The following is a 13476-nucleotide window of genomic DNA, read 5'->3' on the forward strand; positions in this document are numbered from 1 at the left end:
TCCTCGATCTTTCCCTCCTCCAACTCCAGTCTCCTGCTCATTCATCTGGTCCTCCCATTCCTTCTTGATCTTTTCTGCCTCCTCCAACTACAGCCCCTCCCTCTCTTCCTTGATATTCTCTCCCGGCCACAAATCCAACCTCTCCCTCACTTGTCTGCCCCTCTCCTACTCGATATTGTCTCCCTACCCCAACTCCAACCTCTCCCTCATGTGCCTGCCCCTCTCCTCCTTAAAATGGTCTCCCTGCCCCAACTCCAACCTCTGCCTCACCTGTCTGCCCCTATCCTCCTCGATATTCTCTCCCTGCACCAACCCCAGCCTCTCCCTCACTTGTCTGCCACTCTCCTCCTCGATATTCTCTCCCTGCCCCAACCCCAGCCTCTCCCTCGCTTGTCTGCCCATCTCCTCTGTATTGTCTCCCTGTCCCAAATTCAGCCTCTCCCTCACTTATCTGGCCCTCTCTTCCTCGATATTCTCTCCCTGTCCAAGCTCCACCCTCTCCGTCACTTATCTGACCCTCTCCTCCTCGATATTGTCTCCCTGCCCCAACACCAACCTCTCCCTCACTTGTCTGCCCCTCTCCTGGAAATTGTCTCCTTGCCCCAACTGCAGCCTCTCCCTCACATGTCTGCCCCTCTCCTCCTTAAAATTGTCCCCCTTCCCCCAACTGCTGCCTCGCCCTCACTTGTCTGCTCCTCTCCTCCCTGATATTCTCTCCCTGCCCCAACTCCAGCCTCTCCCTCATTTGTCTGTCCATCTCCTCTTGGATATTCCCTCCCTGTCCCAACCCCAGCCTCTCACTAATTTATATGCTCTTACCCTCTTCATTCTTGATGTTCTCTCCCTCGATCTCCGTAAGTCAAACCTGCTTACCTCCTCCTCCTCCACTTAATTGTTCCCTCTTTCTGCACAACTCTGTTTCCAATGTCCTTCTAAGCACCTTCGCACGGCGCTTCCTCCATCCACTTTTTATACCAGCCACTGGACAGAATCAGAACTATATGGGTTTATTTGCAGACACGTGGGCCCCATTGCAACGGGAAGGAGGGATTAGTTGGAAGTGATTAGCCCATTTACCTGAACATGTGTGCTGACTTCGGTCATGTGTGCTCATCACAGCCCACAGCTCCCCCGAGTGGTAATATTAACAGGGGAGCAGCAACCTTGGAACCTGCCTGCCACAGCTTCCCCAAGTGGCCTGTGTCTCTGACTTATTACATATGCCTTCTCTAACGCAAGGCTTTTACGCATTCCGTTTACGTTACTAGAGCCCACACTGAGCTCTTTTGTCTCTTTACTGCACCAATCAAAGTATCCTCTATATTGATTTGCTCTGTACGATAGGCTGCCACATCTGTCTGCATTGTGTTTGGCCTGTTAGTTTTGTTAGGTTTTTGTATTTTTCATTGGTGAATATTTTGACTTGTCTGTATGTAGGACTGACAGCTTCTAATGCTTCACGCGGTCTCCCCTTCATCCAATGACTGGCCTTCTTCTGATCCGTGACACATGATGATTAAGACATGGGTACTACAGAGTCTTACATTTTCCACAAGTTATCAGAGAAAACGGCCAAAGTGCATTTAAATGTCACAGCTATATTTGTGGCGCGTATGGTAGGTTTTATTGTTCCGAAAGAGGTGCATATGGATATCATGAGCCGTAGGTTATAAAATCAGCGCATCAAACCATAGGATCATTGGGTGGGGCGGAGGTAAAAAGGTACCATTGAACTTGAAGGCAAACACAAAGTTAACAGTACCTTCTCAAAGATAATCGGCTCCATCAGACAGTCGGTGAAGCGCGTTGGGTCGGCGAGGGCAGCCTCCAGGTCCTGCAGGCGCTGCTCATCTGTAAGAGATAACCCAATGGAGTAAGACCAGACATCTGATGGCAGAACATGAAGTATCACAAGGACTTTTTACAGCTAAACCCAATAGGAGGAGACCTGGTCTACTACTCACATCCTAGTCCCCTGCAGACATTGACACTCTGGGTGATGAAGGCCAAGTATCACTGCCCCCCACCAGGACTGAGCTCTGTTACTTGTATTTCCTTCCCATCCAGGCTCTTCCAGGGTGAGGCTGCAAACAAATAACTCAGGAGAGAAGGAAGACCAGTCAGAGGCCTCCCTTGATAGGGTACTGTTCACTCAGATAGCTGCCTATCACAAAGCAGATAAACCATCAATCCCACTTCAATGAAAGGCGCCTATACCCCCAGGATTTGCCTGTGCCTTTACTGTGGAGTAAAATCCCTTGGAATGGACTGTCCGGGTCTGTGGTGTGTCCAGGAAGTGGCCTGGGGTGGCACGTACTACCCTTGGAATCTGCATGGCCACCACAGGTGCCACCGCATTAACCTAAACTATAATCATTGCGTGTGTGTGTTTGCACTCGTACTTTATGCCACCCCAGCATAAGTCAGTGCACTACTTGGGGCACCCAGTCAAATGAGTTCGGACACGCCACTAGTCGGGGTGGATGAGACGAGGTGCCCATCCTCTTATGGTGAATACATCATGTACTGCAAGTTTTACCTGGCACCGTGGGTGAACACAACACAAGCTTTTATCATTCTTATCGAAGAGTGTTGATTTTCATAAATCACACATGGTGCGTGCTGTTCTTGTTAGGATAAAGCTCCTGCCCAAACCCCTTGCAAGGCCCGTCCGCCATGTTCAGGCCAATGAAACGCCAGTATTTCATAACATCTTCAGAGCGCCAAATCACCTTTAAATAAGCATTGAGCTGCAACTGGATGAACCACGCGATGTAATGATCAAAAGCTTCATCGTCATAATGTGTATACCTTATTTATTTAAATTTTTATAGAGCGCTGCATGCCCATAGGCCTCAGAGCGCACAAAAAGACATACCAAGACAAGACAACAGAATCATAAAAGAAGAATCATACCAAATTAGTCAATGGTAAAGAGAGAAAGAAAGAATTTGTCCGGACTGAGCTTGAAGAGATGAGTTTTAATTGCTTTCTTGAATGAAAAAAGATTGCTGGCAAGACGCATAGAGGCAGGAAGAGGATTCCATAGAAGTGGTGCCTGAACATCGAAACTGGTCCCACCAAGGCAGGCTAGTTTGAATCTGGGTTGGGCAAATGGGGGTGCCATAAAGGATCAAAGGCTTGATACGATCAGACAGATAAACCGGGCGTGAATTAAAGAGGCATTTAAAAGCCAGTGTCAGGATTTTGTGTGTAATCCTTTGCTTAACGGGAAGCCAATGCAGAGCTTTCCTGGACACAGAAACGTGTGCACGACGAGAGAGGCCTAGAGTCGCTCGGACCGCCTTATTTTGAGTGACTTGCAGAGCTCAAATGTTGTGAGCAGTGGTGCCTGCCAACAAGCTATTACCATAATCAAGCCTCGAGTTGACGAGGGCAGTAGACAGCAAGGCACAGTTTTCAGCAGTGATGAAGGGGCCAATGTAATGTATAAGTTTGGTAATGAGACCGCATGTGGAGCGGATAGAAGACACATGAGGCCTCATAGATAGTTCTTTGTCAATACCTACTCCCAAGGTTTTAACCTTCTTAGAGACAGGAATAATATTGCCCGCAATTTGAAAGTTGGTATATTCGAGCGCCAGCTTGCTCGGACCTGCTTTAGAAGCAACAATCAGAAGTTTTTTTTACAGTTAAGTGCTAATGAGTTATAAGCCATCTACTCCTGGGTGGCATTGTAGATGATATTTAGAGCCCCAAGATCTTGCTCATAGTGCCCACTGAGCTGTAGAACAACCTGGGTGTCATCGGCGTAGTTGGTTTACGGGACACCCAGGGTGTCTAACAAGTCGAGCATGGGCCGGATGTGTATATTAAATAGAAGCGGGGACAAGCAAGAGCCCTGCGGGACACCACATGTTTGGATGACAGGTGAGGAGTGATCATCCCCAGCGAAAACTGGACCAGTCCAAGGTCCCAAGAAGGAAGTTATCCAATTAGATGCTGAACTGGAAAAGTGGGCGACCTCCCCGAGCCTGGTCACAAGTAGAGTGTGATCTATTAGATCGAAGGCCGCAGAGAGGTCCAGAAGCATCAGAAGGGCAGGAGGATACATCCACCCGCCAAAAGGTGTAATAATGGTCATTACAGTGAAAGGTCATGCACTAATTGATTTGCTGGGATGTGCATAAATGCACAGGAACTAACTCCTTGCGTGTATCCTGCAACCATATCATTTTGGAACAGATTCTCTTCACAGTGCATGATGAAGGGAAAGAAATGTGATCTGTGCATTTCTCCGCTACATGTAGGAAACCGCTCGCATCTCAGCCGGCATCAAAATGTTAACATGTGCAGAGAGGAAAGGATCCCTGCATATTTTGCCTCTTAGAACGGGTGATGTCAGTAGGAACTGACTTTATTGGCGGTTGCTATATTTTTTTATGCCTGCCGCTTAGCGATCACCGCTGCATGTGCACAGTGGTGATCAATGGGAATTGACCACGTGATGCAGTATTTGTCACAGAAGCTCGACAACCTTCTGGGTTTCTGTCTCTTCCACTGTATCATGTAGGCATACTTACCTACATTTGCTAAGGAAAAACCTGCAGCATGAGGTAATCGGATGCCGCATCCCCCTTTCCCAGAGAATCCGCTCACTTGCGCCACCCCCATTTTTAGAAACAAAAATCAACATCAAATGATGCCAATCTGAGCGAGATTTACACTCATCTGCAAATCCCTCAAAGTGATTAGCTACTATCGGTCTGCGTGTAGCCAATCACATTGAGATGTGCGCAGAGTTACTGCAAGAGCCGGAAATCCCAGAGACTCCATGCTGTTCCCCGGAGACCAGTGTAAAAACCCAGAGTCTCCAGGATAAGCCCAGAGACTTGGCAGGTATGCATGCATGTAGGGAATGACCCAAATCCCTCATAAGGAGAATGGGCTGAGGTAGTGGGAACAGTCCCACACCTTCTGGCGGATTATCCATCGGCATCAAAAAGCCATTTGGATGGAAACATCTTGAAACGGGAGGAAAAAGTGAATCCTATACATTATACATAAATGGTGGCACCAGCATATATGGATTTTTCAACAACACCTGACCAAGGACTCATTTCAATGGAGACACATACCGATTCCCAGACCTCAACCCACAGTACTATGCTACTTTTAAAAGATTCTTGTCCAATTGCTGGCTATCCGAACTCTGTACAGTGCTCCACTGCTTTCGAGCTAGGTGCGCGCATTAAACAATAAAATAAATAAAAAATAAAATATAGATAACAGAGAGCTAAACAGTCCCATTCCCAAAGGGCCACGTCCTACTTCATGGGACTGAGCGATCTGATCTCTCCATGCCACTAGGACGCAGCGTTTTCCATCCTAGACCTTGTTTAGCAAAACAGTGTCTTCTCTAAATTGTAGTCTTGGTTAAATTCAATTGAACATATTAGACTTCATTGCCTGATGTCAATGATTTGCCAAAGGAAAGCCCAGCATTCTCAGTAAAGAAACCGAGGCTGATTTAGCTGCACCCTTACAGGGGACTAAGGAGTCACCGCCTGTTGCCTGAAGGACAAGTCGATTCTGAAAGCATCCCACAATATGTAGTGCTGCATAGGTCATTAAGACCCTCTCAACATGATCCAATGCCTCCGGTGCAGCCACTCCAGATGTTAGTGGGTGGGAGAGAAGTTCTGAGAGGAATAGACCAATCTTTTGATGCCTCGCTGAGGGAAGCGCCGCACAGTCTCCAGGTGTCTGGGTGCATCGGCACAAAGCCATTGTTTAATGAACAGAGCTGGCAAGGGTCGATGGCGACCCTGCAGCCCTAAGAAGCAAGACAACACATGGTTAGTCATAAATTGCATCCAACTGTGCACACTGGACATATGCACTGACCCGGTTCCACTGAGAAGCGGGGTGGGGGTGCCGGACTTTGCAAACTAACAATAATGGCCTGCATTTGCAGGGGCCATCAACAGCTCGGTCAGGTCCCCCCACATCGCTACTGCTATCTATTGTGCGCTCTGACATGGACGGTATGTCAGCAGTCGGGTCTGTCCAAATGCTTTTAGAGATCTGTGTGGCAGGCCAGCATTATCGATTGGGGCAATGCCATCACCTGGGGAACAGTGCCCAAGCAGCGGTCTAAATGCTAAAGATATCCTGCAGATTGCAGCCGCCCCCAAGAAACGGTCTGCATCCCTGCAGTTTGCTGCTCCACCAAAGGGGGCGCTGTGTCCCTATCAAAGATGTACAGATCTAACGATTCGGTACGACGTCTTTGGGCGCACCCGTTTTGGCACCAGCAGTTTCGGCGCAGGCCCCATTAAGGCGCGCTCTGCCGGCCACAGAGCGCAGGGACTCAACGACACCCGGGTATTACTGCAAACAGTAATATCCCTGCGCAGGGACCTATCCGTGACGGGATGTTACTGTTCGCTTAAAGATATTGTCAACCTAAGCACTGACAAATGAAGTTCGTCGGTTGACCGTGTATTTAAGCCAAGCACGTGGTGCTCAGTCCATAGAGCTGTCACCCCTAAAATGTCATGAACCAAAACCAAAATGACATGTGGACCAGATAAGGAAAGAGGTTCTTTATTTCGGGAGCACTTCTCCCATAAACGACAATAGATCACAAGAAATATCAATAATACACTGTAAAACGGTATAATAAGAATGATAAATACCAAAATACAAATAAAAACACCAGCTGAGCATAATACCACATTTAAAGGTAGAACATTCCAAAGTTTAAAAGAATCTTTATGCAGCAATACAAAGATTCTAAAGTCCAGCGCAGCCGCAGTAAACACAGGAATATGATGTGTGCGGACCAGGTGAAGATACTTCGCAGCGCATGGCGCAGGTGTGGAAGACGATTGAAAGGCCTTACAAGCTCAACCAATCTTCCTTTTCATCATCAGTGTTTTAATAGTGAAGAAACATCTACAGCCACAACACAATATTGGGGGGCAGGCCTGAATAGTGACTAACAGAGCCCCAAAAGCGTAAGGAACTAAGGGACCTGTGGAGTTGTGGGCTAAGTGAAGGAGTGGTCTAACGAAAGCAGTAAAGTATTACGTGAAAGGGAGTAGGAACTATTCAAAAGAGGTTAAGTGGTATATCACGCATAATCAATTAGAAGTCAACATTGCAACTTAAACATATTCTACTAAAAAAAGAAATCAAATCAGAAAAGGTCAATGCAGGTTTCATTCAATCCGTTTGACTAGAATCCAGCTCAGGGTGTTACAGTGCCTGCTGCAGAGTTATGCGTGTACCCTACACTTTGTCATACTTTCCCATTCTAGTAAGTTAGCCCAGTGAGTCAATGTTAAGGCTGCTGCTCGCTGCGCAACAAGCAGTGTGCTGTCTGTCATATGTAGGGCACACAGGGAAACAACAAAGGACCCAGTGACCCCACTCTCATTATTCCAAATTGCCCCCACCCTCCATGCAGAAAAATTGTCTCTCCAATGTGTTTCTTATGAAAACAAACATTAGAAAACACTGTGTTTTAAAAGAGAATGTTGAAAGGCAGAGGGATAGAGCAGATTGTCCTTCCTCTACTGACATGTTGATGCCCCTGCCAGGGCAGAGCTTAACCCTCCAATGCCTGGAGTAGAAACCCGGAAGGAGCCAATTAGGTAGATATCGCGATTTGAAGTATTCACAAAGCGTTAATAGACGTCATGGCAACTGACCGGGACATCTTTTGTGGAAAAACGGCGTGAATTCCACGGACTGCATGCTATGTAAAAAGCTAATGGATAGTCTGCTCAGCCTCCCAGGTGTTAGAGTCCCCCAAATACGTTGTACAGTAAATGGAGGTGGGGGTTGGGCCCTGGTCTGTTAGGACCCATATGAACTGCTTAATTGCGGTCCTTGACGTACATTTCTAGGACAAGAATGATATGTTCCTGAGGACACTAAAGGGGAGCGAGGAGAGTGAAATAATCCCCACTGATCCCCATTCCCCCTTCCAACCAGTTCCCTTCTTTGGGGTGATGCAGAACAGCATCTATCTGGGACTGGGACTGGCAGGTAATGGGGCAACCCAGGCTGTCTGAATGGAGACCAACGCTAGGAATGCAGAGTGAGGAAGGGGCATCTCAACAGTGCAGAGGACAAATACACCCTTGCCCACATGTGCAGGACACAAGGATACTTTCAGGTCAACAATGCGGTAGGGTTTGCGGCCAAGTACTCAGTGTCCTAGCATGCCTGTGAGAAACCCACAACACCCCCTGAGGGACAACTTGCTCTTGAAAAGAAAACCCTATCACAGTGCGACACCAAATGCATTCTGTGCATGTGAGCTGGGTTTGCACCATGTGTCCTCCTAGACACATGTGGTGCAAACCTCCCGCACCCAACCCAACTCGGGAACTACACAGCCCTTGCTTTATGCATGGAACCCAACCATCACCTTTCCATAAAAACATCAAAACATGAATAACTTGAGTGAACGAGCACACAAAGAAAAGTGAAGAGACCATTGCATAAGATGGAGGCCGGCTGGTGACTGGTAACCTTCCAGGTAGCGGGAAAGGAAGTCTTTCCTGCTGAGTTAGAATAGGCGATGCAGGAGTAGACTTGTGGGACACTGTCCACGAACCAGAAGTCGGAGAAAGGTGGGCACTACTGAAGTTAATAATGTGCTTCTTTCTTAGGGTTAAGTTGCACTAACTTTGTGTGGAGCAACCAGTCTGTTTTAAGGTCCTTCTGACACCAGGACTTGAAACCGCCTAGTCAAAAAGAAAAAAGCTAGGTAAGCAACCCAGCTAATACCGATACTCTCACTATTGCTCAAGAAACTAAGCTTACATTCTTTCAAATGTTGTCGTTCATCTTCTTTAGTTTAAATAATCATTCTTCAAACCTCTTGTAGATTGTTAATTCACAATTTATTTTATTTTTAGGTGTATATACGGTATTCTTCCGTGCGTTTACTCGTGTGCATTGTGAGTAAACCCATTCATTCTTAGCACCATCTGATTAGACTGCGTGAGGTTGTGGTTGTTGTGACTATGCATTTCGGAGTCTAGCTCCTTCCTCGGGGCCTAAACCACTTTATAATTAGTAACCTATTAGAATCAGACAACAGTTGTAGTATATGTTCATAGTAGTTCGTCCTTGGTATATGTTGGAGTGTTTTGGATCAATGGTTGTAGGAAATAATCAATGTATTTCCCAATTTGCTGTAGTACACTATTGATCCCCGCCACTATTGGTCTTCCCGGTGGTTCTTGAGGGTTCTTGTGGATTTTCGGTAAGGTGTAGAAATTTCGGGATTTGTGGATTTGCATTCTGTAGGTATTTGTGGGTATGATGGTTGATCCACCCATTCTCTTCTGCTTCCTCTAGTATTTTTTCCAAATCTTGCATGATTTTTATCGTGGGATCATTGTCCAATCTCCTGTATGTACTGGTATCTGACAGTTGTCTTTGGCACTCTCTATCGTAGTCTGTTGAGTTCCGGATAACTAGTGCTCCTCCTTTGTCCGCCGGTCTGATAGTTATGGAGTCATCCCCATACAGTTCTTTTAGTAATGTTAATTCATGTGGTTTCACATTTTTGAACTTGGTGTTAGTAAATTTTATTTTACCTATGTCTCTCACAACTGGTTTCTCGAAAATGTCCACTTCGGGGGTACTGCAGGGTGGTAAAAATTTACTTTTGGTCTTAAATTCTTTGTAGGCAGAATCGTCCGTTCGCTCTCTTTCTTCTTCCACTTCATCGTAAAACACCTTAAGCTTCATCTTTCTTATCAATTTTAATATTTCAACCTTAGTGTCAAACAAGGAGCTGTCATACGTGGGTACGAAGCTAAGTCCTTTTTGAAGGGTATCTTTCTCTGTTGTTGTCAGGATCCTTGTAGATAGATTTATAACTAAGTTTTCCTCTGTTGATACCTCGTTAGTGGACCTCCTTGTCCTCTTTCTTTTCCCCCTCCTGGTTCTTTTTGTCCTCTTCCTAAAAAAGACACAGCTGAAGTGCTAGCCCTGGCTTGTGTTGATCCTGATGCTTCTGATGCTTGTGTGTCCCTTTCTGGTGGGACTTCTGTCGTTGCCTCAGATTCCGAACTCGATGTGTTACTAGAGGTGTTTTGTCTAGGTCTTCTCATTGGTGGTCCATACTTGTCCATCCAAGTGTAAACTTCCTCATTGATATAGTCATAAGTGTCCCGTCTAAACTTTCAGATTTCTTTTGTTTCCAGTTCTGATTTATACTCTGCCAATTTGGTGTTTATGTCTAACAATATCTCTTCCAATTCCTCTTTTTTGAGTTTCAAGGAACAAGTGAGTTCCTTTTGGATTTCCTTGATTTCTAAAAAATTCTAAATGCTAAATTCACTCTAATTTTAAATTCACTGTTAATTCTTGAATAGTTAGCAAGATTAAATCTAGGGAGCATCTATTCAATATCGCCTCCCAATTCCTTACAAATTCCTTACTTTCTTTACAAAGCATAGGTTGAAGTTGTATTCTTAAACCCCTAGGGATCCTCTGATTTTTGTAGTACCTTCCCAAAGTGATGACATGCAGTTTGCGATTGATTTCCTTTCTGATCAAATATTCAAGTTGTTTATTTTTTTTTGGTCGGATCCTGGCTTGTTGAACTTTCTTTATGAAAACCGCTGTCACTAATCAGTCCTAAAATGGTGTTGGCAGTTCTCTCAGAGCCCGGCTCACACCCTTTGAGGCCTGTAGATGCATTAGTTCATTGTGGACAGTCCTGTATCCATGTTAACAGTGTGTTGTGCGGCAGAGGCATCATGCGGTCATACTGTGGTTTTCTCACTCCTTTGTGATACTGTGTATCTGACCAGTCAGACTACTAACAATGAGTTATCTCTTTTCTCTGTGTTGATACTGTGATGTTAGACTAGACTAATATTATATAATCTCCTGGCTCCTGACTGACACTGTAATATTTAGCAATCTACAATTCTGGCATGGTGTGGCCTATTAGTGACCTTCGGAGGCAGCAGTCTTAAGTAAGCCTTCACCAGTCTTCTATGATCCATTGGGGATTCAGGTTAGGGTACTGCAGGCTGTGGGGTGAAATAGCCCCTGAATGCCATAAATAAAAGGCCAGAGTCAGTGGGGGACATGCCCCTGAGTAACAGGCCTGCGCTGGAATACAGTGGACAATGAGGCTATGAAATCAAAGCGAGAAGGAGTGAAATTGAGCCTCAAAACGTCAAGACATTTAAGAATGACAACTGCCTGGCATAATGGAAAGGCATGTGGCATGGTTTGCCAAATCCTTGGAGAGCTGAAATAGCATTCTCAGAAACCACAGTCCACAGACCCTCAATGGGATGTCAGCATTGTGTCCAGAAATTGCAGTGAAGCAGAACACTGTCTGTCATGAACATTAAATAAAATTAATCATTCCGTTTTTTTTTCCCTTTAAACTAAAGTAATGTTGATCAAAATGTGTGCAAGACTTCCAATATGAACTTGGCTTCTGTCTATCATGAGCCCATAACAGAGGGAACAACAGTGCACAGAATCTATAAGGGGATGTTGAACTGCAGTAAAATTAAGGCCTTTCACGGCTGAAGTCAACCAGAATGACATTTCAAGTTTGCCTTTGAAGGGACACTCTGCACAGCCAGATGTGCACCAAAAGTCCCTAAAATTGTAATTATGATGCTCTCATTTAACCACTGTATGCAGATAACAACATTGCAGGGACATTTACCCAAGTTAAAATTGTGTGCCTTTCAAGAGTCATTTTAAAGTGAAAATGCGAGTTTAAAGGTAATCTAGGCTAAGTGGGTTGCTTGCCATTGGTTTCGTTTCTCTCTGTTTGTGACTTCTTCAAATGTGAAACTAAATTCTAAAGCCCATGTTGTCATGGGGATTTAGCCCTGGCTCATTGCAGACATGAGGGCCTTCCTTTAAAAATACAAACTTAAATACTTGTAGGGAGCCAATTTGCGGTGTGGACAAGGTGAAGGCAGTTCTGTTCCCCAATTTATTTGACCCAGGTAACTTAGGTCGCAATAAAACTTGCCTTACCTGGCCATTAGCTCTTGGAATGTGCAAGCTAATCTCAACACTGGACCCCTCTTGATGTCACAGCCAGGAACAGGCACAATGCAAGGGTGGAGGCCAGGTTTAAGGAGTGGTCTGACTCTCCATTGTATAAATTGGGAGAAATTATTTTAATCTATTAAAATTGGTCATATTTGTCACACAATAGTCATGGTAGGATTTCTGAAAAGGTGTCAGCGAGCCACTTCTTGTAGAGAAAACCCCCCTCCCCTAAACCCTCTTGGTTGGTGCAGGCTCCCTCGCTGTGCAGGGCTGCTCTCGCATATTAGTGGAAATGATTTACACCCCTCCAATTAAATAATTCTCCGGCTGGCACTGCATTTTGTAGGCACATAGGAGGCAGTGTAACGTGGGGACCAGTTTAATGCCGCGGATAGTCGTTCTAGTAATGCACAGGCTGAATGGGTAGAGGAGACCGCCTTTCTGTTAACATTGATCTGGAGAATTTCTACACCCCCAACACAGGGATTTAGTTTACCCTAAGAGCCCTGGCAGGTAGTCATTTGGTCGAGCCTGCTGCTAGGCATAGCACAAATATACTAATAATGCATCTGACTTTCTTCCTGCCCTTCCCCAAGTAAAGACATTCGTCTAGGCCCTTTTTTCATCTTCCCCCCGACTGACTTCTCATGCAGCACCAACCTCCAGGGACGCTGCCGCCTTTATCTGTCTTTCGAGTTATGACAGTATTACTATTGTGGCCATGCTATGAACACAGTGGGCTTTCCTGCTGGCAATAATACTCCCCAGAGCACCAGGATTCAGTGTAAAAATATCCATAGATGCAATACTTTCTGTTTAATGTTTCAACGTGTCTTCTACTCCGGCTTTCATTAACTTTCGTGCGTCTTTCAAAATGTCCCCAAAACACGTACTGAATGACACACCAATTGGCAAAAGCCAACACAATATCGCAATCCTAATATTCCAGTGATACTCAAAACCCACCGTGGAAGTCCAAGAATGGTCAAAGGAGCTACCAGCAGTGCAGCATTTAACTATTTTATTAATTTATTGGTCATTTGTTAGGCGCTTATACAATTAGCAAAAACTGTTTCAAAGCACCCACAGGGCAAAAGGGTGGGGGCAGGGAAGGTAGACAATGAATTACAACAGAGATAAATAAATAAATTGAGTTAATATTACAAACAATGGGAATAAAAGGGAGGATAGATGAACCTACTATGCATTGTGAGTGTCCAGAAAGTGCAAGGGCAGAGGGACGGGGGTAAGGGATAGGTGCCGTCGATCTTATGGAGAAGTGCTTAAGAAGAGAAGAACGACGTATGTGCAAACACCCTTGGGAGCCTAAGTCTAAATAAGTGAAGAAAGAAATAGACAGTGGCTGGGATGAAGGATGTGTGGGGTCAGGGCCCAGAGTATAAATGAGGGCACTGCACATCAGTCATGCTAATGTATGATTAGCAGGGA

At 45.4% G+C, this 13476-nt stretch overlaps 1 protein-coding gene across 1 annotated transcript in view; it reads right to left on the reverse strand.

The window, feature by feature from the left end:
* The window catches only part of UBA7 (ubiquitin like modifier activating enzyme 7), a 1701784-nt gene that overhangs the window by 761475 nt on the left and 926833 nt on the right, over positions 1 to 13476 (reverse strand). Inside the window, exon 20 of the mRNA XM_069644160.1 lies at positions 1763 to 1851. Within this exon, the coding sequence (XP_069500261.1) occupies positions 1763 to 1851 (89 nt within the window). The remainder of the gene's footprint in view (positions 1 to 1762; positions 1852 to 13476) is intronic.

The sequence above is a fragment of the Ambystoma mexicanum genome, chromosome 2p (genome assembly GCF_040938575.1).
Source record: "Ambystoma mexicanum isolate Mex_15411 chromosome 2p, UKY_AmexF1_1, whole genome shotgun sequence".
Classification (NCBI taxonomy): domain Eukaryota; kingdom Metazoa; phylum Chordata; class Amphibia; order Caudata; family Ambystomatidae; genus Ambystoma; species Ambystoma mexicanum.